This window comes from Telopea speciosissima, chromosome 2, assembly GCF_018873765.1.
Source record: "Telopea speciosissima isolate NSW1024214 ecotype Mountain lineage chromosome 2, Tspe_v1, whole genome shotgun sequence".
Taxonomy (NCBI): Eukaryota; Viridiplantae; Streptophyta; class Magnoliopsida; order Proteales; family Proteaceae; genus Telopea; species Telopea speciosissima.
Window position 1 is genome coordinate 49,081,358 of NC_057917.1, and position 27,948 is coordinate 49,109,305.

At 39.0% G+C, this 27,948-nt stretch overlaps 1 protein-coding gene across 5 annotated transcripts; it reads left to right on the forward strand.

Annotated features, from left to right (window-relative positions):
- On the forward strand, positions 1-27,740 carry LOC122652371 (replication factor C subunit 1-like). Of its 5 annotated transcripts, none has more exons than XM_043846084.1 (24): positions 1-77; positions 1,099-1,235; positions 1,319-1,444; positions 1,803-2,192; positions 2,328-2,444; positions 2,523-2,590; positions 2,801-2,876; positions 2,957-3,018; positions 3,102-3,250; positions 3,868-4,031; positions 4,134-4,322; positions 4,463-4,584; positions 4,676-4,883; positions 6,365-6,418; positions 7,008-7,177; positions 9,578-9,668; positions 24,872-25,053; positions 25,153-25,192; positions 25,293-25,417; positions 26,207-26,279; positions 26,387-26,479; positions 26,561-26,807; positions 27,249-27,308; positions 27,452-27,740. In XM_043846084.1, exons 2-24 carry the CDS (start codon positions 1,233-1,235, stop codon positions 27,592-27,594), a joined length of 2,952 nt encoding a protein of 983 aa, XP_043702019.1. In that variant the 5' UTR covers positions 1-77; positions 1,099-1,232; the 3' UTR covers positions 27,595-27,740. The 5 variants fall into 5 exon arrangements, with proteins under 5 accessions (XP_043702019.1, XP_043702023.1, XP_043702021.1 ...); XM_043846088.1 differs by having other exon boundaries at positions 1,803-2,127; positions 2,278-2,444; XM_043846086.1 differs by having other exon boundaries at positions 1,806-2,192.
- The last annotated feature ends 208 nt before the right edge of the window (positions 27,741-27,948 follow it).

Sequence of the window (27,948 nt, forward strand, 5' to 3'; positions counted from 1 at the left end):
TTTTTCCTTTACATTATTTGAAACCTCCCCTTCGTGTTAGACAAACTGATGTTGTGCAGCGAATCAAGCAGGCAAAGGTGGTGAGTTCTAGTGACCTACCTCTTTTTCTCTCTATCATTTTCCCTTTTTTTTTTTCTATCAATTGTTCTTAATAACGTGCAAAACTCTAGTCTTTTGCTTTACTTTTTCTCCTTTCTGATTGATTGATTACAAATTTAGACTTGAATATTCTGCATTTAGGGCCTTTACTTAAGAATTTTATTCCTGTGAGAATACTGTAGACTTCTTTATGCGTGGTCGCTTTGCGCACTGGTTTTCACTTGAGAAGACTGGTCGACAGCCCCAAGGTTCAATTCAATGTTGAAGGAGACCTTTTGCTCATTTTCTTCATTTTCATACAAACACATTTTGGCTTGTTGAACCATAGGATGAGTGGTTTCCCATTAGGGATCGATCAGCCGAATTCTAGGGTGTCATATGGGCAAGATTATGTATTGGGGATAATTTTACTCTGTGATGGTGTAATTTTGCTTCTCTCTGTGTTCGCCGTTTGTTTTAAGGGAAGCATTTACAGATATACTCCTTTCTTTGTACATTCCTTTCTCTTTTGACCCTAATGAATTCATTATTCATAGTTGGAAAAAGAAAAAAATAAAGTCTGAAGGAGCTCCAACCAAGTCATTCATATTAATGTGGTGAGAGGCCGAATACGATTCCATGCCGGCATTACTCTTTTTAATTCATGTAGTAGAAAATAGAAACACGTGTGTAGTTCTTCAGTGTCAAACCTTTGAAGCCTTTTTCCCGTAGTCACCCTTTTTAGTTTAGAGTCTCCTTTTTCTCTCTCTTCTTGGAGAAGGAAGCCTATCTACTACCCATCTCATGGTTGATAAGAGTTCTTTGTCTCAATTTCTTTTTTTTTTTTTTTGTTTGTATGTGTGTTGATTATTTTTTCCTTGATGCAACTTTGCAATTTTCTTTACATCAGAGAACATTTTGAATTTCTATACTTTCTCTCCAGTTCCTTTGGTTTCAATAACTTCTCTCACTGTATCCTTCCTTTCATTTTGTTTTTCTTATTTCTTATTTTCCATCTAGGTCTGGTGTTTGATAGTGCTGTTGAAAGGAAGATGGGGGAACTTGAAGAGTTTTCCTTATTTTGATGAATTTCTCTATTCAGCTAGCTGTTTGTCTTTGATAGTGGTATTTGGAACGAGAACTTGAATTCAGACATGGTGAGTTAGGTTTTCTAGAGTTATTGCCTTTCATTTTCTGGCATTGTGAGTTGTCAATCTTCACATTTTGAAAATCTTATCAGGCACAGTCAGATATTCGGAAGTGGTTTATGAAACAACATGACAAGGGCAATGGGAATGCATCGAAGCCTGGGAAACCCACTATGGAAAAGCTTTCTCCAGCGACCTCTCAACCAGAGAAGAAATCTGTATATATACATTTCCCTTTCATCCTGAAGAGACTTCCACTTTTCCTTTTCTGGTCAATTATCCTTAAAATTTTGTATATTGTATTTATTTATCTCTAGACATACTGAAAAGAAGGTGTGCTTTTATTCTGCAAATCAGAAATCCAGGGAACTGATTAATTTTTCTTGAAAGCTCTCTTGGTAGAAAGTTTTTTATAGCTTTCTGTTTCTTAACAATTTAAGAAAACAATGATTATCTTATCAATTATCTTCCATTTTCCTAATTTTTTCCTTGTTTTAAAGGCCTCAAGATGATGCACAATCCTTTTTTCTTGAATATAAATATGATGTATAAGCATTTTAATTGTTTTTTGTTGAGAAGGATCAGGTACAGGGAAGTCAAGATGGCTCAGGAAGAAGGAAAACTAGCAAATTTTTTGCCACTGATACTGAGGAACCAAGAGATGAGAAAGAGATGGAAACTACCCCAGCCAAAAGGAAGAGCCAAAAGATTAGGGATGAGCTGCACACTAAACCCCCAGCTACAAAGAAGCTTCACAGGGTAGAAGATGATGATGATGATGACTTCATAATGATAGATACAAGGAAAAGCTCTGCTGAGGTCACTCCTACCAAAAAATTGAAGAGTGGGTCAGGGAGGGGAATTGTTCAGAAGCCTGTAGATACTGATGAAAATGATGAAAATACCATGGATGACGAAGATATTGAATCTTCTCTTAAAACTGGTGGAAGGGGTGGCGGTGGAAGAGGAGCAGCAACGGCTACGGCTAGGGGAAGAGGAAGAGGAAGAGGTGCTGGAGGAATTGTTCGGAAGCCTGTAGATACTGATGAAAATGCCATGGATGACGAAGATATTGAATCTTCTCTTAAAACTAGTGGAAGGGGTGGCGGTGGAAGAGGAGCAGCAGCAGCTCCGGCTAGGGGAAGAGGAAGAGGTGGTGGGAGAGGTGGATTCATGAATTTTGGTGAAAGGAAAGAACCTCCACACAAAGGGGAAAAGGTGGTAACATTTCTGGAACATCTGAAACTTTTTGATGGGATAATTTGGTTCTGAAGCTTTTCTTTTCTCGTCATTCAGGAAGTCCCTGAGGGTGCTCCTGGCTGTTTGGCTGGTCTAACCTTTGTGATTAGTGGTACTCTTGACAGGTATTGTATCTGGATGTTTAATAAGCTGTTCCTACTAGGAGTGGGGTACATGAAATTTTTGGGAGCAAAATACAATAATTAGGTGTTTTCAGTAGTTATCCTTATCCATTACTGGTCTGTCTTGCATGTTTTTGTTTTACCATTGGTCTGTATTGCATATTTTTTTTTTGTTTTTGTTATATACTATTGAAAGATTGGTTGTAATGCCAGCTTGGAAAGGGAAGAAGCAGAAGATTTAATTAAACGCCATGGTGGTCGTGTTACTGGATCTGTCAGCAAGAAAACGGTCTTTTCACACTTCAATCTTGTCTTTGCTTTGGTCTTGGTTTATTGTGTTGACATGTGATGACATCTTCTGTTTTGCAGAATTATCTTTTAGTTGATGAAGATATTGGAGGGAGAAAATCTTTGAAAGCCAAAGAACTGGGGTTTGTCATCTCAGATTTACCTGTCTGGTTTTTTACAGTTTCTCACTATTTGCTTTTCTTATTCTTGCTTGTTTCTTGTATAGTACTCCCATTTTGACTGAAGATGGGTTATTTGATATGATCCGTTCAACAAAACCTGCAAAGATTCCCGTACAAGAAGAAATCAAGAAGAGAACTGCAGATAAGAATGTTGGATCACAAGCAAAGGAAAGTCCTCAAAAAGAAGTAAAGAGTAAGCTCAAAATAACACTGAAATTGTTGCTTTGTTTGGCTTCTTCTCCACATGGAGCTTTCCAGCATGCTTTGTGAGTGGAATTCTACTGTTCAAGGGGCTTGTTTGGTACTGACTTCATTTTACATGATTTCTGAGTTATTAAGTTCCTTTTCATCAAACATAAATTAATGAGCTAAGAGTGCAATGGAAAACTGAAGTTATACATTTGGGATATGGCTCCGATAGAACTAGAGCAGAAAAATAGATGATCTCATCTAGAAATCTGTTCAGGCTCACAGTACTGAATGATAGAACTGTAAATTTTGACTTGCAAATGCTGCATCTGCTTCTATCATTTTGAAAAGTTATATTGGACGGACTTACTTCAAGGGTTTGTTGGTAGGACTTTCAAAAGTTTTCCTCCTAACAAATGCTTTCTTTATTGGATTAATATCTATTTAATCTTTTTGCCTTGTTATTTTCTTGCTACAGTTGATGGTAACCCTAATGACGTAACAGGAAATTTTTACTCTTGTCTTCAACATTCAGTGGTTTACATAGTCACATGCTGATGTTGCACTTGAGGATTTTCCCAAATTCCAACCTTTTATGATGTGTCCATGTGGTTGCTCCAGATAAAGTTACCAACTCTCCAGCAAAAAAAGTTGCTCCAAAAGTACCAGCCACTGGTTATTCTTCTGCTAAGCAGAAGGATCTACGTACTGCACAATGTTCATTACCATGGACAGAGAAATACAGACCCAAGACTCCGAATGACATTATTGGCAATCAATCCCTTGTATGTGCTATAATTTGTTGTATTTCATTGCACATTCCTTTTCCTGTTGTTCCTCATCATTTGTTAGAGGAGTTTTATAAATTCATGTTATGGTGATTATAGGTTAAGCAGCTCCATGACTGGCTGACAAATTGGAGTCAAAATTTTTCTCATGGCGGTCAAAAGGGAAAGGGAAAAAAGCAAAACGATAGTGGATCAAAAAAGGCTGTTCTTCTAAGTGGAACACCTGGTATAGGAAAGACAACATCAGCAAAGTTGGTTAGCCAAATGCTTGGCTTCCAGGCCATTGAGGTTGTGTAATTTTTCTGAATTGCTCATTTTCACTGTGGAAGGTTTAATACTATTCTGTCGTTGAATGCCAAACTTCATTCATTACTATGATTACATACATAACTTGATCTCTCATTTTGTTTCCCATTTCTGTCATTTAGGTTAATGCTAGTGATAATCGTGGAAAAGCTGATTCCAAAATATTTAAAGGAGTTGGTGGGAGCACTGCAAATTCTGTGAAGGAACTTGTCAGCAATGAAGCTTTGAGTGTTAAAAGCGATTGGTTGGTCTTACTTGATAAGAATTCTTAAATGGATACATAAGACAATTTATAGGATCTTTTTCTTTATCATTCCTTGTTATTTTCATTGCAGGTCAAAACATGCTAAAACTGTCCTGATAATGGATGAAGTTGATGGAATGTCTGCTGGTGATAGAGGAGGAGTGGCTGATCTCATTGCTAGCATCAAAAGTTCCAAAATTCCAATCATCTGTATCTGTAATGACAGATACAGTCAAAAACTGAAAAGTCTTGTTAACTACTGTTTGCTTCTGAGCTTCCGAAAACCTACAAAACAACAGGTTCATTTCTATGATTTAACTGTATATATATACTCATACTCCTGTTGCATTGCATTATTTCTTCCATTCACCTCAGTTTTGGCTTGCTTACATAATGATAGGTTACAGTCTTTTTGTTTTTGTTCCAACCCCCCTGCTTGTAGTCCATCAGGTTTGTTACAAATCAGAAACTAACTAATCAGCAGAAGAATGGAGAAGAAGAGAAGAATAAGAAGAGAAAAGAGGAGGAGAAGCACACTGCCAAGAGAGAAGAGAAGGCAGCCTGCGATAGGAATACAATTCCTATCGCAGGACCTGGGTTCTGTTAATAACAAAAGGCAGATCAATGTTAGGTAAGTTGGTTAGGGGTTTATTCTGAAATTACCCCTAAGCCCTTACCTATTACAACTTAAGAAAGAAAGACAGAAAAGAAAGTAAATAACATAGAACCCCCAAACCCAAAATAACTATGACTAAACTACCCCTAATTCTCAACAAGGTTATACATGGAAGCTAAGTTTCAATGTAAGAACCTTAAATGGCTTTGCATGTTTGAATCACTTGAGAAAATGGGAGACAAAAGGTGAACTGTTTTGAACTACTTTTCTTAATGGACACCTATCAAAGTTGTTCGATTGAATCTCACTGAAGTTGCTATTTTGGTAAGGCGGGGGCCTTTTGTCTTTGGGTGTAGTGTTGGCCTTGAGGATTTACTTGCTGCTGGTTTACTTTCATTGGGAGGTCTTGTAACTTTGAAGGCATAGTTGTCAACACTGAATCGCAGAAGCCCAATGGGGTGTGTTATTGAATCGAAAAAACCAAAAAAAACAGGGGGTCTTTAAAACCCTTAGACAAGTGTTAAAGGCTAAAGAATTGAAAGTGGGCTGGTGAAAATTTAGAATCAAAAGGTTTTATGATAAACCAAACCAAAATAGAGTACATGGAGTGTAACTTTAATAAAAATAGGATTGAAAGTGGGCTGATGAAAATTTATGATAGGGAGGTACCTCAAAGTGATAATTTTAGGTATCTATGTTCAATCGTAAATGAATGAGAACTAGAAGATGATATTGCACATATAATTAGAGCAAGATGGACGGAGAGGTGCTTCAGGAGTGTTGTGTGATCGATGCATCCATTAAAACTCAAAAGGAAAATTTAATAAGATAATTGGGTAGGGTAGATTAGGACGTTGGAGATTAGTCTGATTGTAGGTTCTGAGAATCCTAATTATAATTATCCAATTGAGTTGAAACTTTGCTTGGGATCTGCTCTGTGGTGCTGTAATACATAGAGTAGCATTTTGGGAAATTGATGCATTCTATTGGTATAATATCATCACTTGTGCATTCTGTAGCTTTTGTTTCGTTATATGTATCCTGAACATACTTTAAGGAATGGTTTAATATGCTACACTTCGACTCAAATTAATGTCCTGTTTCATTGCCATTGGATTCTTTGTAAACCTGGAATGGCTGACAAAGTAGGTTTACACATGATAGATGGCAAAGAGATTACTACAAGTCGCAAATCAGGAAGGGCTTCAAGTTAATGAGGTAGACATTTGACCAATCTTTCTTACACGTAATGCACATGCACGCATAATGGAATCTATCGGATTTATGACCATTGATACGAAAGCCTGTAGTTCAAACCTGTCCATTAACCTACCAAGCACTTTCTGGTTGCATACTAGAAAAAGAATGGGAAACTCTGAGTGATTGTTTTGTAGGAATGTGACTGACTTTTTTTCCTCTCACAAGAAATTAGATAAGCTTCTGAATACTTGAATGTCGTACTGATGTTCTAATTTCAGAAGCGCATTTTAAGAAGTGCAATAAATAATTGTCTTTTCTGCTGTGCTATTTTTATCATGTGGGAGGATCTATGGCATCTGGTGGACTGTTTGGACTTGCCATGCATCTAGTCCTACAGTCCACCTCCCGCTGTAAGGGACACTATGTATTAAACAAAGTCCCCTGTGGAAAATTCTGTTGTGACCTAGAATTCCTAGCTAGATGACTAACATAGCAATCCCGTTTGTATGCTATCAAGGAGACAGATCATCAACATCATTTTCCAGTTGCTTTTGGTTATTCTTTGTAACTAATTCTAATGAGTTACTTTGTTTTGCAAAATGTATAGATTGCACTTGAGGAACTTGCAGAGAGAGTTAATGGAGATATGCGTATGGCACTAAATCAGTTGCAGTATATGAGCCTTTCAATGACAGTCATCAAATATGATGACATAAGACAACGCCTTCTGAGTAGTATGAAGGATGAAGATATATCACCTTTTACTGCTGTTGATAAGTATGCTATTGTATCCATCTCTTCCCCTGTAACAGATATGTTATATTTATCTTTACCTCTTCCTCTGTAATACTGTTTCCAGTTTTGGCTTTCTTTGTGCTTTATGACTTCATTGGGCTATGGTTTCCTTCCACTCTCTCTCTCTCTCTCTCTTTTTGTGTGTCTCTGTGTGTGCGTGTATGTTATAAGTTCACTAACTATTTGCTGCAGTACGGTTTGTTAAAACCAAGCATGCCCCTATTTAGCCCCACTGTTTGTTAAAACCAGGCCTATATTATGGTTCACCTTAAGGCCCATGTTTTCCCCATAATATGGCCTGCACATCTAGAAATTGAATGAAGAGTGTGGGGCCCATGTGATTTGTGTTGAAGAGAAGAATATCTAGAAGATTTGGTTGCTGGAATATTCCTTTGTTGAAGATTTGATTTGACTAGATTTGAATAAGTTTCTATTTTTTGTAATAGCCAAGTTATTAAGTTTCTGTTTCTCTGTTTTTGTTCTTTTATTTAAGCATTGTACTGCTGTAATGGAGGATGGGATGGAATGAATGAGTTATTGGCTTATGCATGGTTGTCAAGGCGACTAGGGGGCCTAGATGCAGGGCGACACCAATAAGGCGACTGAGGTGACCAAGGCGTTGCCAATGCTTTGACAACTATGGGTTTATGCCTTTGAGTGTTTTGTGGTGATTCAGAACTTGTCACTGTGGTGATGCAGAGACAACCCTGTTGTGGTGAATCAACAGGTAGGGATTGGTGGTGATTCCAAAGTCAAATCTTTTTTATTTCTTCTTTCGTATAAAAAAAAAAAAAACAAAACAGAAAAGAGGCTGTTATAAATTCTGTTATCAATATTGGTTTTGTCCCTTTATGTGGTCCTAGTTTCAATTTATCTCCCCCTGTGTTTACTGGTTGGAGATCGATTCTACATTATTTGGTATTAGAGCTTTGCAGGGACGACAAATGGAAATTGACGGTTGCTAAATCCTACTTTCGATTGAGAGGTGAACATGCAGATTTGATCCATCGTCGCTCCAAAACTCGTCCATGTGGACGAGTGTTTTTTTTTTTTTTTTTTTTTTAAAGTAGAGGAGAGCTGATGCAGTACAAGTCCAGCGTAGAAGGGAGAAGGCCCAATCCAACCATTCCCCTATTTAGCCCCACGATTCAATTTAAAACCAGGCCCACATGGCCATATTATGGTTCACTTTAAGGACCATATTCTGCCCATAATATGGCCTGCCATCTAGAAATCAAATGAAGAGTGTGGGCCTCATGTGACTCACGTGGAGAGGAGAATATCTAGAAGTTTTGGTTGTTGGAATATTCCTTTGGCTGAAGATTTGATAATATTTGATTTGATTAAGTTTCCATTCCGGTAGGCTTTGGTGGTGATTCCAAAGTCATATCCTTTTTTTTTCTTCTTTCATATGTTAAATTAAAAGCGATTGGTTGGTCTTACTTGTTGTCATAACTCTCACTCAAAGATGGACTACGCGGTACTTGACACCACTTTACCTATTTTAGTAAACATAGGAACTTTGGGGGGGAAGAAAATAAGGATGATTGCTATTATTCCTGACCATTGTAGTTCTGGATTATGTACTAATAATGAATTGCTACCGGAAATTTTTCCTAGGATGAAGCCTCCAAGGTGGTCAATTCTTGCCTACTCAAACTATTGATTTTTCATCACCTTCCTGGGACCTGTCATGACATGCTCAGCTATGTCTATTTTACAAAAACCTGTATAGTAATGTTCTTGTTTGATCATAATACTTGGATAGTTGGATATACCAAAGCTGAAGTGAAACTGAAATAGATGATTCTTGCAACTCTAAGCTAGAATCTATTGTTGCTTACTTTTAGTATTTTGTTACTAATTTTCTTCAACTGCTTAATTTGTGCTGTCAATACCCCGTTGAAAGGTTAATGATGAACTGATCATATTGCATGGTTCATGGCTTTGTTGAAATCTTTTCCGTCATAGTTGACAATGTTTCATCTCATTTGAATTTTGCTATATTTTTTTCTTTGCAAGCCATTCTTGTCACCATATAGGAGTATGAAACCATTTCTTGGATGTTGGGTCTTTATCCCATTGATTAGCATTGATGCATTGGTTCCTTACATCTGGTTTATGAGTTTATCTATGATTTATTGCCATGCAAGGATCAATTTGTCATGAAGAGCATATGTTCATGCAGGAATTCACGTGCTAATTTTGTCATTATGTATTTGTGCAAGGGTTCTGTATCTGAATTGTTCATATATTTCAATGGAAAGTTCTCCTTTTTGTAGAACTTTGTAACTGGATGATTTGTAAAATTTGAGTCCATCTAAACTGTTATACTCTTGTTAACTTTGTGCCCCCCCAACCCTTTCTTTTAAATGCTTGTAGGCTATTTGGGTTCAATGCGGGGAAGTTGAGAATGGATGAGAGGGTTGACCTGAGCATGAGCGATCCAGACCTAGTCCCTCTTCTCATTCAGGTTTTTTTTTCAAGTAACTTGTAATTTCTATGCTTATCATTTCATTCTTGTTATTTTTCAAAATTTAACAGTTATGCAGGCACTTAATGATTAATGCAAGTCATTAATGTATGACTAATGCCCTATTATTAATGCCCTCAGCATTAAAAATCATGCCATCTCCTTTTTCTCCTCTCTTCTGCCCCCTCCCCCCCCCCCCCCCCTAACCTCATCAATAAATTTGTCCCCTCCTCCTCTTTGGATCTCCTCTAATCCATTCCCTCAAATGATGAAATCCTTAAAGCGGTTCTCTCGCATAAATCCAATCGGCCTCCTGGTCCTGATGGATTTAGTATGTGTTTCTTTTCGGCTTGTTGGGACATCATCAAAGATGAGCTCATAAAAGCCATCTGCAGCTTCTTCTATAATCCCAGCCAGCTCCCTTGCATTAACCAAACTTTCCTTTGCCTCATCCCCAAACAAAAGGAGCCTCTTCCCTGTCAGACTTTAGGCCTATCTCCCTTTGCAATCTCCTCTATAAGTTCATTGCCAAAATTCTGGCTAACCGGCTTCAGCTGGTGATTCCTTCTTTAGTTAGCTGGAACCAATCGGCCTTCATCTCTAGTAGGAGCATTGTCGACAATATTCTGCTTTGTGTGGAGATTGTCCGGGGCTTTGATCGCATCTCGCTCCCCTGCTGCCCTCCTGAAAATTGACATCCATAAACCTTCGACTCCTTCAGGTGGGACTTCATTTGTGATGTCATGACTCAGATGTCCTTTCCCCCCAGTCTTTGTCCGCTGGATTCACTCTTGCATTTTCTCCCCTTCTTCTCGGTCATTGTTAATGGCTCCCCTGTCGGGTTTTTCCCTTCGAAAGTTGGTATCCACCAAGGATGCCCTCTCTTTCCTTTCCTCTTTTCCCTTGCTCTTGAGGTCCTATCTAGAAGCATGGAGGCTAAAACGGACCAACATCTCATCTCCCCCATTCCCAAATGCAAAACCCTCAATCTCACTCACCTTGCCTTTGCAGATGATCTTATGATCTTCTCCAAGGCTTCCCCATCCTCTGTCTCTTCCATCATGTCTTCTCTTCAACTCTTTGAATCTCTCTCGGGTCTGCGCATTAACCTCTTAGAATCTCAAATATTTCTTTCCGGGGTCTTTGAACATGACAAAGCCACCCTCCTCAATCTGATTGGGGTTTCCCTTGGGTCCCTCCTCGTGAAATACCTTGGCCTCCCTCTTATTCCTGTCATGCTGACTAGTCATCACTGCACCCCTATGTTAGATCTTATCCGCAAGAGGCTCTAACTTTGGAAGGGCAAACTCCTTTCCTATGCGGGTAGGATTGTACTGATCAAATCCATTCTCCAATCCTCTTACATCTATTGGTGCGGTATCTATGGGCTTCCGCAATCCACAATCAAAGCTATGGAAGCTCTCTTCTGTGCTTTCCTTTGGAAAGGCCAAGAGTCCTCTAAATTCCTCCACTCGATTAGCTGGGCAGAAATTTGCCGTCCCAAATTTGAAGGAGGCCTTGGCATCCGTCGCATTCGTGATTACAATATTGCTGGCCTGCTCAAGCTGATCTTGAAAAATTCCTCCAAACAAGACTCAATTTGGATCAATTGGGTATACTCTTACCTCCTCAAAACTAACTCCATTTGGACTGTTCCCCAGCCTGCGGACCCCTCCTGCGTCTAGCGCAAAATCCTTCTCCTTCGTCCCCTTGCCCTTAGTGCCTCATCATCAATGATTGCTAATGGTATTTCCATATCCCTTTGGCTTGATCCTTGGCACCCTTTTGGAGTCCTTGTCAACCTCTTAGGTGCCTGAGGAATCTACTCTTCTGGTATCCCCAAATCAGTCCCTCTCTCATTAATTATCTCTAATGGCTCCTAACCCCCCTCCCCCTTCCCCTGGTCTCTCTCAGGTCTGGGCCTCTCTCCCTCCCCCCTCCCCCACCCCTCTCTCGCGGACAAAGTAACCTGGCTCCCCTCCCACAATGGTATTTTTAGCTTCCGCTCTGCTTGGGATTTTGTTAGACCCCATGGCCCATTCGTCCTATGGCGCAATCTTGTTTGGTTCAAAGGCCACATTCCTAGACACTCTTTCAATGTCTGGAGAACCCTAAACCTTTGCCTCCCCACCCAAGCTTTCCTCATACACTGCCACATCTTTGTCTCCCCTTCCTGTATCCTTTGCTGGAACGGCCTCGAGGATGGTGACCACCTCTTCTTTTCTTGCCCCCCTAGCCTACTCTATCTGGAAAAAGGCCCTTCAATCCATTTGGCCCCGTAGTAGACGGTCCCTTCCCTTCGCCTAGGCGTGGCTTTGGCTCGATATGTCCTCTAGTTGCTGTATTTATGACACTGTAGGCAAGCTTGTGTTTTGGGCTGCTATCTCTCACATCTGGATGGAGCGGAATCTTCGTAGATGGACTTCCAACTCCTGGTTTATTGACATGATTTGGAAAGCCATCTTTTTTGATGTTAGCTCTAGACTTCATATGCTCCCCATAGATCCCCCAGGAACAGGCACATTGTTGTTACCTAGGGCCTAGATTCTTCTCTCTTTAGTTCATCTAGCCAGGCTCCCTAAGTCTGTGGCTTGTGTTTTGTATAGCTCCCCTCCCCCTTCTCCTTCCCCTGTTTATTCCACCCCCCCTCTTTCTTCCTCCCCTACCTTTGGGATTTTGGTAATGAATTTTTTATTCACCAAAAAAAAAAAGAAAGTGTATGAAGCAATTATCTAATTATCTAATATACACAGAATATGTGGACATTAAGTATTTGGGCGGTTAAGCACAAATGGACAATCATTGAGCATGGAACCTTGACACATGTACAATGAGACATGAGCCACGACATAGTTTTCCCTGTTAAAGTTCGGTATGATTAGATGCTTTTGAAGATTTGATCTGTATATTTGATGTGGATTTGGAGCCACTGTAAAAGCTCCAATTGAGCAGACCTGGCAAAAATGATTCAAAATTTCTTATGTTCTCACTTAGTCTCCGTTGGATCCAATTGATCCCAACATTCTCTAAGGTATGGAAAACATGTAGGCTTAGGTTTCGTTGGATTTACATCTTCCAAGATACTAAAAATATCGTCTTTTCTGAGATTGGAGGAGTATTTTGTTGCTTTAAGTTTAATATAGTTGTTTTCTGTAAGAGTTTGATTTAGTTAATTTTGATGTTAATCTGACTGGTTTTATATCATGAGTTTTAGTTGTATTCCAGTTTTGAGTTGTCTTGATTTTCTTCTTGTAGTTTGAGTTGAGCCAATTGTTCTTCACTTTCCTCTGGACCTTTCATATGCGTATCAACGTATGTGTGAAAGGTAGGAGGGGGGGTGGATTCTTCATATGCATATTATTCTTGATTATCGTATCAATAAATGGGTGTCTAAAACTTCTGGAATGAACCCAAGATCTCACTGTTTGATGAAATTGTGATTTGGGAGAGTTTCTGCTGAACACTGGCACTGTATCAATCTGTCACAGGATATGTCTATTTGGAGTTTGAGGCATATTATCTGTTTGACCATGTGAAGTCTATACAAGAAAAAAAATTTCATTATTGAGATGAAAAAGAGGATTTTTTTGTTGTCAAATGATGCCTCATAGGGGTACAGGAAATGGGTGGAAGATTATCTCTTTGAGGGAAAAGGGTAGAAGAATGTCCAGGAAAGATGTACTCTGGCAAATAGTTGTTGGAATTGAACATTTGAAATAAAAGGCAGAGGTTCGTAGAAATACATCTGTTCTTATAAGCAGGAAATTGGTAGAACCCAGTTATTGAAGAACTTGAAGGGAAATTTTCCTTAGTAGGCTAATTTTCCATGAGAGGTCACCTTTTTTGATCTTCTTTAGCACACATTTCAGCATATTATATATTTTGCAATACCTTTCTCAGTTCCAAGAAAATATGGCAACTTCAGACTAATTTCTTTGGAAAGACACAGGAGCTTCACACATTTTCTTTGCAAGCCCAAGGAGAAAGTGGCAGTGGATCTGCTCCAAGTCTTGATATAGGTATACATCACTTCCCTCAAAATGTCTTTGGTGGTTTGGAAGGAGAGGCTATTTAATGGATATGGGCCGCAAATCCATGGCAAGCCTGTCCAGTGAGATCCACATATGGATGTGGCTTGTGGTCGGAATCATAGAGACTCCATGCAAATGATCAGGTTCAAAGTATGTAATGGTGATAGAACTGAATTTTCAGAGGACTATTGGTGTGGTGATCAGGCTCTTGATGTGTCCCCAACTCACCTTGAGCTGGAAGCACAGGCTAAGGTGGCGATTACTGTCCTGTTGGCCCCAGAGCTTAGACAAAATATTAATGGTTGGGAAGTAAATCAGTACCTGGGGGGATTTCTTGAGACTGTTGAATGCATAGGGCTGAAACAGACAGAAGAATCTAGATCCTTCATTTTGAAATTTCAACTTCAATCTATAACTAGGGAGGTAAAAGTTTTTGTAGTCTGGCAAAACTAAAGGATATTTCTAGTCTGACAACATGTTTTGCCACATGGAAGGGTGATGTGGCAATTTGACCCTATGGATATCTAGAAAATGGTCTGGATTGGCCAAGTGTGAAATTTAAGACACAAATTTATCCATATACCCTCCCATGTATTGGTGGATTCCCTTGTATTTTTAGCCGTTCATTTCTGTTTAGAGAAGTTTAATTTTTCACTGGAGTTTTAAAGTATTATTTTTCCACTTGACCTACTGATGTAGATAAGTCACCTAAAGGGTTTATTTTAATGAAAATAAGCTTTGGGTTGGGTTATGTAGGTGTTGGGCCTTTGATCCCATGGGTTTTCTTTGTAATGTGCCACTTTAATGGGCCTAAAATATGGATAGAAAGTAGGAAAACGGGATTTACTTCATTAGTTTAGTTAGAGTCTTTTTTGAGTCAGTTTCTTTCATTATTTTAGTTTCCTGGTCAGTTTATATTACCTTATTAGTTAAGGATTGGGTTAGGCCTTTCCTTTTTAGCGTTTGAGTTAGTTTTTCAGTCTTCTATATAAGTTTGTAAGGGGCTACAGCAGTACAGCCTTGTACACTAATTTGATTAATGAGATTGAGAAAAGAAACATAGCTTTGTGCTTTGCTCTGTGAGAGAGTATGGTGAAATGGCATTAGTAAGAGACCAAAATACGGTGAATGGCAATGGGTGAGCGACCTGAGCCTGAGAGAAACTACCCTATCTTCTTTTTCCCTCCTTCGATTTCTTATTTTTTCATTTTATTGTTCTGAAATTTCCTGCAAATCTGAGAACCTATCAAAGTATTTACTGTTGCTAGACCTGAAGTTTGCGATCCTCTTGTGGACTGGTTGTCACTTGTGATTGCTCTCCATTACCTACTTTGTTTTGTATGAAGCTTGACATGTGAAAGTGGACCTTGGGGTCTTGTCCACAAAATTTCAGCATTATCTAATCTGCCATGTGACAGATATTTGCACAAGTCTGTAGATACTGTCTAGACCTTCGACAGTAGAAAAACTACTCAACCAAGGTTCAGTGTTTTATGTGGACTAGCTTTGATGATAGTAGTAGTCTAATAGAGCAGTGTTCATCTAATTTCAAGGGGTCATGTCCTTCCGAATGTTTGCTTTCTATTTCTTAAGCTGCTGAAACATTTCTGCTTTTTATACTTTTATACTTTTTTTGCACTCTTAGAGAAGTATGAAGGTCCGATGCAGCATCAAATGCTAAACCCAAGTTTAAGAGATTGGAGCTAAGCCTGCTGGAGTCTACTGAAATAATATAGGGACAGATGTGAAACTTTGAAAGAAACATAGCCATCTCTATATGGAACTGATATGGAGATTTAATAAAACAATTCAGAAACTGATAACATAGATTAACAGAATTGAGATAAGAAATTTTTACAAGAAACCAATAGAAAATATAGGGAAAAAATAGAGATTGTTGGTAAAATTGATAAACCAGAAGAGGGAGAAATTTAGGGTAGAGGAGAAATTCAATGTCATAAATTAAGGGTCAGATCAGCCTAAAATCTGAGGCAAGTTCCCCTCTAGGTCTATTCTATCAAATAAAACAGAAATATCAATGTTCTCTTGAAGAAAATAGGGGGTGATAGGGTCTAATATGCAGAAATAGGAAAGACCGGGCAGGAGAGAGGGAAAATGATAGCAGGGGAAGAAACTTGAATTTAATGGTCTGATGGTTGGGGGGGGGGGGGGGCTAGGTAGGAACAACTCTTAAACCCTCCCGAATAGGATCCCAAGTCAAAAATCCACTCAGAAACCAGAAAATTGATTGAAAACTCTAACCCCTCAGATTAACCCCAAACTATAGCAAACAATAGTTAATAGGAAAGAAAGAACCTTTAAAAAGATGGGAATGATCCGAGGAGGTTTGGGAGTAATTTAGGAAACAGTGATCCCATGGGCGGAGACCCCAGAAACAGTGAAACTGAAATTAAATCCAATCCAACCATCAAAATTGAATGAATCTTGGGTTGATTCTCTATTTCAGCAATCTAATCCAAACCCTCAAGGAATTATAGAAATCAGATGGTGGGATCAAAACTAATTTAAAAAATTCAGATTCTGAAATAGCAATTCTGCAGATTCAGGAGATTTTAAATAGCTATCAAATAACAACAGAAACAACCCAAACCAAGTCGAGTTGACCCCCTGGGATGCCTTTGAAATCCCCGAAGTTTGGGGCTGATCTGACCAGGGCTATGGGACTGAAATAAGGGCTGAACAGGGGATCTGCTGGTATTATTAAAACACAGATTGAAGGGATTAAATATACCAGAACAAATAACTAATAACAGCAACTATAAGTCTATAACAGTGATTAAATTGAGGAACAGAGATGAATCGACAGAAGGTAGAAACCAGTACTTGAACTGTAAACAGAATATAGAATAAAGGATCAGAAGAGTAGATGAACTAAGGCTTCCCACCTGCGGATCAGCTTCTCGCTGCTAATGGCTTCTCACCAAGGTTTCCCACCCCATGACTGAATCACACAGCTCTTGCGCTAAGGCAACTCAATTTTCATTCCAAATTCACAATCGTGCTGAGCTCTTGGCTTTACACTGACTTAAATAGAAAGCAAAATTATATATTCCTATTCTGAATAGGAAATATAAATCCTAATCTAACTACTTAATTGGCAACTAATTACAACTTAAATAAATACACTGCTTCTGGAACTAAGTCTATAATAAAGAAAATAAAACTAGAACTCTAGAAGGGCTGGGCTCTTGTGAGCTGACTGGTCCATCTAAAGGGACTGCTCGATCTCCATGAACCTGCTCCACTTGAGGGTCTTGTTTCATGCTGGTTCGAGTTGTCCAAACTACATCATCTGATCTGATAGAAAATAATAGCAAAGATTGGTATAAATTATCAGTTCAAATTTGAAGTATAACATTAGATACAATAGGAATCCATGAGTCAAAAAGTGTGTGGAAAACCATGGAAAGAGATCTCGGTTTCGCAAGAAATCGAGACGAGTTAAGTAGGGAGTTTTAAAAGTTCCTGGTTTCAACCAGTTTCAACCGAGATATCTCGGTTTCGGTCGAAATTGGTCGAAACCAGCTGAACCAACCCAAACCGGCTTATATAAAGTGATAAGTTTCGATCAAAACTTGCCATTTCTCGCAAGTTTCGATCGAAACTCATTCTGCCTTGGTGGTTTTGACACAGGGAGTGACGTTTTGGCTCAAAAGTGTGGATTTCTTCGTTTGGTGCGTCTACAAGCTACATCTAGTGTTTTAACCTCTCTTCTCAAAGGTAATAGTGTTTTCTTCCCAAAAAACAATTTTTTTGTACAACACATATGAATACATGATAGAAATTGTTGAAATTTATATATGTTAGCACCAATGGCCTGATCTATGAGAGCACCGGTTCATTTGGATATAGGAGTGGTCATGATACATCTGTTGCTACATATGGATATGGGGATGGGCCAGGTGCTGGGTCATCCTTTGTCGACAATATCTTTGGTATCCATTCCAGCCATGTGTGTCGGCTCCTACTTCTTACAGTCACGGTGAGCCCTTCCCTAGGTTTGGATATCTTATACAAGTTGATGATGGGGCTTATAGATGGACAGTTATGGACTATCAGAAGAATTGGGCCCAAAGCATGTCATGAGATACATGTGGTACATTCAGAGGAACGACTTCCAAATATTCAGTGGTACGCAGCTCGTGGATTGGACCCACCAAGAAACTCCTCATGGAATTGAGCGAGTGTTGAGCACTTTAATGTTTTATTTGGATAACATGTATTATTTAGTGTTCTTGTACTTTAACTTTATGTGAACTAAATATTTATAGTACCCGATTTAGTGTATTAACGTATACTTGTAAACTTGGGTCAATAACCACAAGTATCATTTTGAGTGTTTTTTTTTTCTTGTGAAAATAGTTCATGCTTTGTGTTTAGAATGTCAAAAATAGGCTGTGTTAAAAAAGTAAGACCTAATAAACCATTTCTGGGGTTTGAAACCACAGTCTGTAGTTGGTTGGGAAAAAGTACCAGGTTTCGACCAGTTTTGCCATATCTCGGTTTTTGGCTGATCGAAACCAGGTCGAAACCCGAGATTTAGAACCTTGTGGAGAACATATAATTGTGTAGGGAAGAAAAGAAGAGGAGAAATACTGACCTGAACCTGGAGTTTCTGAATTGGAGAGGAACAGGAATCAATATTAGAAAGAGAGAAGAAAACCAGCAACTATTTATTATGAAGCTAACGACCAGGCAATCTGAAACTTAAATATCTCCAAAACCTGCAAATTGATAGGTTCTTACAACCTTGTTTGTGGACTTAAAAATAAGTAAAGCTGACTCAGACTAGGACTCAACATTCCTAATAACAATACAACAACAACAACTAAGCCTTGTCCCAACTAAATGGGGTCGGCTACATGGATTCTTATCCTCCAATCAGCTCTATTTGAGGCCATGCTTGATACAAGGCTTATGCTATGCATGTCTATCCTCACCACTTCTTCTAAGGTCATTTTAGGTCTCCCCCTTGCTCTTTTAGTTCCTTCATTCTGAATCAAATTACTCCTCTGTACTGGAGCATCGAAAGGCCACCGTTGAATGTGGGCATGCCGCCTCAAACGATTTTCTTGCAGCTTATCATGTATTGGAGCTACTCCCAAATCAGTTCTAATATGATCATAACTTACTTTATCCTTCCTAATTTTGCTACTCATCCTAATAATAATCCAAAACTGAAAAACATTGCTTCTAGAACCCAAACTAACCTAATCGACTCCTAACATGGAGCCCACTACTAATCCTGTATGCTAACTTTAATCTCCGATTTCAGACTTATAGATTAGGCCCATTGCAATGAAATACCTTAAAATAATAAACCCAACTCATATGTTAGTGATCCCAAGGCCTTTTTTAGCCTTCTAAACCCTCTTTTGCTTTTAGGTTGCCAAACTGGGTCAAACCTGTGCAGCTGTTAATGACAGGTGTAGGGTTAATTAATATATAAATTGGGCCATTTTTATGGGATTCATTGTATGGGCCTAATTTATAAGCCCAAAATTGGGGTTTTATGTTATTATACGAGAATAAGTAGGTAGGGTCCATTGCTAGTGTTGTTAAGGCAAATGCCTTTAAAGTTTATGTTCCAATTTTAGGCTTAGTAGCGGCTTTGAGAGTCCTAGTTTGAGTCTTTTTTTTTTTAAGTACATAAATGCATGTATACCCTCTATCAATTCTTCAGTTTTGATGGTAATACAGTTTAACTTGCATGGCTGCCTAGAATCATATTGACAATTGGTGGTTGCTGGTTCTATGGTCTCTTGCAATTCTCTGGTTTTATGTAATGTTTCTGTCTCTCAGATATCAATCCTTCCATTTCCAGGATATTCTTCTTCTATTCTTTCTTATTCTCCTCCTTGGGTGCGACCTGTTTTCACCCACATGGGGGTATATTAGTACTTGTTTATTAATCTCATTAATATAAATAAACTTGTGCATGGTAGGGAGAATTCTAACCAGACTGTGAGTCTCTTCTTCCTCCATATCGACTTCTCTTCTCTTTTTTTCTTCTTTCTTCTTCTATTGTTTGTTTATTTGCTCTGATATTGCTACATTTTTATCGGAGCAATAACCAATCAATAGTTTCGATTCATACCTTTGTTTTCAGGGTCTTATTAAGGCCTTCTTCCCTATGCTTCACAGCAACCTATGCTGTTTTAGTTTCATGTGAAACCCTAGTTTATGAAACCTGACAACTAGGATTTCTTATGCTGATGAAGACTATTACACTGTTGCCTCTTCCATGCGCAAGAAGCCTCTTCATTGATGCTGTCTTCTACAACTTGCAGATGCCCGGTTTTTTCTCTTTTATTTCTGCAACTATCGATTAAGGATATCTTCCGCTCTAGCCATCAAGTGCTTGAGATATTTTGTGCTTTATTTCTATGGACAAGGTTCTCCTATTTCTCCAAGTTTGGTTCTGATCTGTTGAGTAGATTGCTGGATTATGAATAGTTACTAGCTTTGGAATTTTAAGTTTCTATTTCTATGCATCTATCAAGTGGACCTTGGTAGATTTACCTTAAGGTAAGGACCTGGTAAAGTGTCATTGGGTATATACTATTAAGTATAACTTTGATGACTCGGTTGAACGGCTTAAAACTCGTTTGGTTGCCAAAAGATACTTAGACCTATGGTGGGGACTATTTTGAGACTTTTTTGCCTGTTTCTCATCTCAATTCAGTTTGTGTGCTTATCTCTTTGTCTGTCAATTTTGAATGGCCATTGTATCAGTTGGATATAAAAAATTCCTTTTTATATGGTGATTTGCATGAGGAGTTGTACATGGAGCAACCTCCTACGTATGTTGCTTAGGGGGAGAATGCTGGTAAAATTTGCCGACTTCAGATGGTGATTTATGGGTTGAAACAGTCACCTAGAGCCTGATTTGACAAATTCATCCCATTGTTATTCGGTGTAGGTTCACGCAGTGTTTTTCTCATCACTGGGACTCCAGAGTGATTATGTTGATTGCGTGGTTTAAAGTATCGGTCTGTATTGTATTGTATTGGCCGATACGTATCGGTATCGGTCGGTACCGATATGATAAATACCATTACACAATTTTTTTTTAAAAATAGTATGTCTCGATTGGTATCGTATTGTATCGGCCCGATACTTACGATACGTATGTTAAAGTATAATCACATAATTAGACGGATCAAGTATGGCCGTATCATGTATTGGCCATCTGCGTCGGCGTCAAGATCCATTGAGTTCCTCTTCAAGTTCTTTCTCATTGACTTCGTCTTAGATGCCTTTTTTTTTTGTGTGTAGTCTTCAGTGCCCATGGTGTGTTAATAATTATGTATGATAAAGTGATATGCAGTGTAACTTAATAGTGTACACAACCAATCAAAATATTAAAAAGGGTATCAATTTGATTTTTATTAATGCACATATTAAGTTAGTAACGATTCTATACATTGCAGTGTATTGAAATTTTATACACTGTCCAATAATTTTTTTTTAAAAAGCATCAAATTTATATAAGTTAAAAAAAAATCTACACAATGTGCTTAGGTCTCCCAAGGCACCCTAGGCGACGCCCAGGGTCCCAAGGCACCTGCCTTAGTGAGAGGCTTCCCTGTATCCCTCTCTAAGTGCACACAGATCCATCGAAGTTCACTTGTTGGATTCTGAGGTATCTTAAGGGTGCTTTCAGATGCAAATTGGGTTTGTGCTGAAGGTGATAGGAGGTCTACCATTGGGTATTGCACGTTTGTTGGTTGTAACCATGCCACGTGGAAGAGCAAAAAGTATACTTTTGTGACAAAGTTTATTGCTGAGGCTGAGTATAGGGCTATGTCTTATACTGCAGCCGAGGTGATGTGGCTGAAATAACTTCTTTAGGAGTTTGATTTTCCTGCTACTAAACCTATAAATATGTTTTGTGACAATCAGGCTGCCATCTATTGCCAGTAAGGCAGTAACCCAGTTTTTCATGAGCCGATAAAACACATTGAGGTGGACTGTTATTTTGATCAGGATGCTGTGATGAGAAAGCTAATCACAACTCAGTTTGTTACTTCTGGAAATCAGCTTAGTGATATGTTCACTAAAGCCTTGTGTTGTCCATCCTTTCTTGATGGTTGTTTCAAGCTGAGCATGGGTGAGGTATATGCTCCAGCTTGAGGGAAAGTGTTGAGATTATTGTGTATTTTTACTCCTACTGGTAGGGTATTGTATCTACTCCTATCGGTAGGGTAGTTTGGGGGTTATTATCTTATATAAGGGTATGCTTGTCATGGTTTATACTAATAAGGGGTATATTAGTACTCATGTAGTAACCTCATTAATATAAATAAACTTGCTACAGTAGGGCGAATTCTAACCTGACCATGATTCTCTTGTCCTCCACATCAACTTCTTTTCTTCTTCTATTGTTTGCTTATTTAATCTGATATTGCTACAGTATATATATATATATATATATATATATATGTATATATTTGTCTCTCAAAATTCCCATATCAGTTCCCTCAAAAAAATCAAATTATTTTCAAAGTTTCATATCTAGTTTTCTAGTAATTCAGTGAGTTACAGTAAAATTGTGTCTCAAATTTGCCGTATGGATTTTTGTATCTCATTGAAGTCAGTGGAATCCTTTATGCAGCTTTTTAGTTGTTCCTGTACTTTTGATCTTTTTATTCAAATGGGTCTGGCTTTCTACAGCTTCAGTGGGCCTGCTCTCCTTTTTTCCCTTTTTCTGTCCACAAGTAGTTTCTTTTGCACACGAATTAAACTATTCAACATTTGAGGGTAGGAGAATTCTGGTGGAGAAAGAAGAATTTACCAAATCTGTTTAATTATTTATACTACTCCATCTAGAACTTCGCAAATGCTGATTGGTTTGAATGATACAATCTCAGACGAGAAGAGGGATTGGTTAGAAATACTTTCTGAAGGAGAAACTGAAAGAAGAAAAGAAAAATGATCTTTGAAATAGGTGGAGACAGATTTCCAAGGCTGGTGGGTTTTCAACACCATTGGAAGATGATGTTGGGTAATTTACTAGCCACTTTTCAGGAATTTCATGGGGATGACAGGATGAGTATTTGTATTCAGTAGGAACCTTACTTTTGGTTTCCTGCCTCAGATTGAGGGGTTTGAAGGTTTGAACTATAGACCCATAAGCTTGGTAAGTAGCTAATATAAAATTCTTGCAGGGTTTGAAGATATGAATTATAGACTCATAAGCTTGGTGAGTAGCTAATGTAAAATTATTGCGAAGATCCTGGCATATAGGTTGAAAGAAGCTTTAGAAATGATTTTTTTTTTCGTACTTTCATGGTTTTATGAAGGGTTGTCGAGGTACTACTGGGGTCCACATTATTAATGATCATTGACTCTAAAATTAGACGTGAAGTTACTGGTTTGGTCTATAAAGTAGTCATTGGAAATGTTTATCACCATGCAAACCAATTTGATTTTGTAATGTGAAGAACAGAGTGAAAATGGAAAAAAAAAATAAAAATGCATGAAGTTTAGTTAATATGCTTCCTTGCTCTATCCTTTTGAATGCTTGTTCTCTTTCCCAAGTTTAGGGGCCTCTATTAGGTGGACCCTCTTTTGTGTTTCCTCCATTACAAGGCGCTTTTGGAGGGGTATATGATTCCCTATGGAACTTTGTGCTATCTTCCTTAACTGTCGTTTTTTGTGGTGCTTCACATAGACATCTCAGGTATTGGAGTATTTTTGTTGCTTTGAAATTGAAATGGTCTTGGGCATCTAATTACTAATACTTGTAGAGTTATGCTTAGCTAACATCCCCTAAAGTTCTATTGAAAAATATGAAGATTACTCCACAAATTTCCCAACATTTGTGCAACTCTTTTACCAGACTTCCCACTCATGTTGCATATTTGGGCTTAATATTCAACTCCTCGGGAATTAACCCCATTGGAAAACTTTAGATCCTTGGTTGAAAGTTTTCACACTCTAAAATTGAAAACCCATTGGAAAAATTTAGATCCTCCACCTCTACCCTTTGGCGCTTAGAGCCACTTCCTCTATTGTTGATGGTTCCTCCATCTCCCTTTGGCTTGACCCCTGTCACCCTAATGGGGTCCTCTATAATTTTTTTGGGGCTAGATCAATTTACTCCTCAGGCATTCCCAAGTCTGCCCCCCTCTCCTCCATTATCTCTCAAGGTTCTTGGTACCCCCACCCCCTTCCCCTCACCCTCTCCCTGATCTGGCATTCCTTTCCCTCCTCCCCCCCCATCTCATGCGGACAAGATTATTTGGCTTCCCTCCTCCAACGGCCTTTTTAGCTTTAGACCTGCCTGGAATTTTGTTAGGACTCATGCCCCTACTGTCCTTTGGCACAAGCTAGTCTGGTTCAAAGGACACATCCCTCGCCATAGCTTCTTGGCCTGGAGAACCCTCAACCTTTGCCTTCGCACCCAAGCCTTCCTTCTTCACCGAAGAATCCCTGTTTCTCCTTCTTGCATCTTTTGTTGGAACGGTTGGCCCCTCCCCTTTGCTAGAGAGTGGCTCTGGCTGGTCATGACTTTCCCTGGCTGTTCTATTTGCGACACTGTTAGCAAGCTTGTGTTTGGCGCCGCTTTTTAGCACATTTGGATGGAGAGGAACCTTAGAAGATGGACCTCCAATTTTCGGTCTTTCGACTTGATTTGGAAAGCCATCTCATCAGATGTGTCCTCAAAGTTGAGTTTCCTCCCCCAAAAGCCCTTTTGTGACTCCCCAAGGAACAGTCATATTGTTGATTCCTGGGGTTTAGATAGTGCTCTTTTAAGGCCCCATTCCCCCTCTTAGTTTGGTCTGGGGTCTGTATCTTTTCCCCCCCCCCCCTCTTTTCCTTCGCTTTGGTAATAGGCTTTTTATTCACCAAAAAAAAAAAAAAAGTTGAAAGCCCTGAGATCTTTTCTTATAGAAAGCACTAAAGACCTACATTAACAAGAAATCAATGTGTTTTTTTTATTTGACCGATATTTACACAGACAAATTTGCAGTTATGATACCTCTTAACCCCCCCCCCCCCCCCACACACACACAAAAAAAACCAAGAAGGAAAGAAAGAAATTACAACATTCCACTGAATATAACAAAGAAAAGAAATTTTGACCTTTAGCAAGTTTATATTTTGTTTATTATAATGCAGATTTTTCTTTGTATTTTATGGCAGGAAAATTATCTCAATTACCGACCAAGTTCTGTTGGTAAGGATGACAATGGTGTCAAACGAATGAATTTGCTGGCCCGTGCTGCTGAGTCTATTGGAGATGGGGATATAATCAATGTGCAGATTCGAAGATATCGACAGTGGCAACTCTCCCAAACTGGTTCTGTTGCATCTTGCATAATTCCGTATGCTCTCTGGATTTACCTCACCAAAATCATGCTTTCTGATGCGGTTTTCATCTCACTGTACAATAGAATGTAACTCATTGCTCTTGTTTTTGACAGTGCTGCTTTGTTGCATGGGCAAAGGGAGATACTTGAACAGGTAATTTATTAAGTCTACTATTTTGATATAGATGTTTGCTGAATTGATTGTGTATAGTTTGATGAATCCTTAATGTCCTTAGCTGGCTTGACTTATGCAGGGAGAGAGGAATTTCAATAGATTCGGTGGCTGGCTGGGAAAGAACTCAACAATGGGGAAAAATTTGAGGCTTTTAGAGGATGTGCATGTTCATTTCCTTGCTTCTCGTGAATCTAGTTCAGATAGGTATGCAGGTTGTGTGGCAAGAAGGCACCTCTTTTCAAGCTTTTTAGCTGTGCCCATGCATCATGTCCAAAAATCCCCCCCCCCCTCTCTTGAGGAAGAAACGAAAGAGTTACCTATCAAATATGCATAGAGCCATTCCTAATCCGGCAAGCCTTCTTTGAGCCACATTGAGAGCAAATATGATTAATCTGACCGTTGGATACATAGAGCACTCATGGAGTTATCTACATGTTGAATTTCATGGCAGATCTCAAACATATGGCTTGCCATATAGTGGATTTTCTTCCATGAATATTCAGCCGTCACATCAGTGGTGTGTTAATGTGGCAATTCTAACCGTTGGATAGATTAGGAATCTGGTTGATTGGTTATTTGTCAAATTTCAAAGTCGAATTTGATCATATGGCCGACCTTTTATGGAACCTTTCCTAGCTGTCCAAATATTGACCAAAATTGACCTCTTTATTTTGTCATATAGTGTAATGCTTTTGTATCTGAAAGTTATCCCATGAATCAAGGATGACATGGACAACATGTCCTCAAAATTTGAGTGCCAATAAGCTACCACCTGGTAGATGCTTAGGTCCTGTGGTGCGGACAAGGAAAACATGGTCAACAAAAACCCATAACATAATCATGGTCATAGTTAGGTCAATTGCCTATTGGAGCATTATCATCATAAATGGTTGTTGTCGATTAAGCTGCAACATGGCAGATGTTTGTCCATGACCTGGCAGTGTTTTTTCTCTCTATACGATGTTAAACTTCCTCTTGCACTAAATGTTACAGGGAGACTTTGCGACTTGATTACTTCAACCTCCTGATGAAACGATTAACTGACCCACTTCGCATACTTTCTAAGGTTTAAAGTGCCTCTGATCTCATCATATAATTATATAAAGTTGAATCATCCACTTGTAAGCAGAGGCAATGATTGGTATGCATATTTCTAATGTTAAATGGTTCCAGGATGAGGCAGTGCAGAAGGTTGTTGAGTTCATGGATACTTACTCTTTAAGTCAGGAGGATTTTGATACAATAGTGGAATTGTCAAAGTTCCAGGTATGGTTATCTCCTTAAAATTATGAATCTCAGAAGCTGTTATTTCACCCTGTAAATGATTCTGGGTCCTGTGCTACTCAGGGACATCCAAATCCTCTGGAGGGCATACAACCAGCTGTGAAAGCTGCACTGACAAAGGCATACAGAGGAGGCAGCAGTTCACGTGTGGTACGTGCAGCAGACTTAATCACACTTCCTGGAATAAAAAAGGCTCCAAAGAAACGGATAGCAGCTATTTTAGAGCCAGTGGAAGTTGGTTTAACAGAAGAGACTAGAGATGCACTGGCAGAAAGTGAAGAAGAGAATTCTTCAGATGCAGAAGAGGCGGGTAAGCATTTCTCTGGATGATTTGTTCATCAGGCATTTCAAATTTGCCACTGTTAGTCTCTGCATAATTAGGAGTCTTCCATTCAGGCAGAAAAGACTTTATTCATCTTATTGTATTCAGTGGGCAAGATCTTTTTGTGATTGTAATAGTTTTCAAGGCGTCGCCTAGGCGTCCAGGCGCCTTGGTCAGCTTGGTCGCCTAGTTGGTGTCGCCTTGATTTTGGATCCTCTCCAACACCTTGGGTCGCACAAACGCCATGACAACTAAGGCTTGTATGATTACACTGCATTTGGGCTACCCAAATAGAACTTACAATATCCTGTTTTTGCTATAATGGCTACTTGTGTGATGTTTAATTAACATGTTTTCTACATTACAAATGGATGAGTGAACCAGTTGCACAGAAACCTTACTTCACAGTCGCTTTATTTATTGTGTCAGATGATACTATTAATGTCGAGAAGAAGCTACAGTTGGATCTCCAGAGTAGCAATAGCAAAGGTCTGTACCATTCACATTCTTTCTGTTTCCAAGTCTACTATTTACATTCTTGCTGTTGCAGTTAGACCTGCTCCCTTGTTGGAATCTTATCCACACATGTGGTTGGAGGGTCTGGTGTAATCTGTATGTAATACTTTTGGTAGGGATTCAAGTACAACTGGACTTGAGAAACAAGGGAGGTTCTGATGCAAAGAAGACACCGGCAAGCAAATCAAAAGGAGGCTCCAAACCTACAGAGCAGAAAAGGGGACAAAGTTCAGGAACCAGTGCAAAGAGGAAGAGATGAAAGGACGGACAGACGGACTGGTATGTTCTCTGTATTGTGCAGTGTGCTCAACACAGACGTTCCTAAATTTTGGATTGTTCATACCCAACCGATGTAAGTAAGCAGTTTCCTTTTTAAAGCTTTATCACCCCTTTTTCCTAGTGTTACCAGCTGAGCTTGTAACCATTGATCTATAAATATTTTTTGCTTGGTATTTTGGATGTAACGTTTACTGTGTTCAACAAAAGCCTAGCCAGGAGTTCTTTGGCAAAAGACCATCTTCATGAGGATCAATTCAACGATATCTTTCTGCACTACCCACCCACCCCAAAGCCAGCCTGAAGTAGTAGCTAGACACTACTGAACTGCATGTCT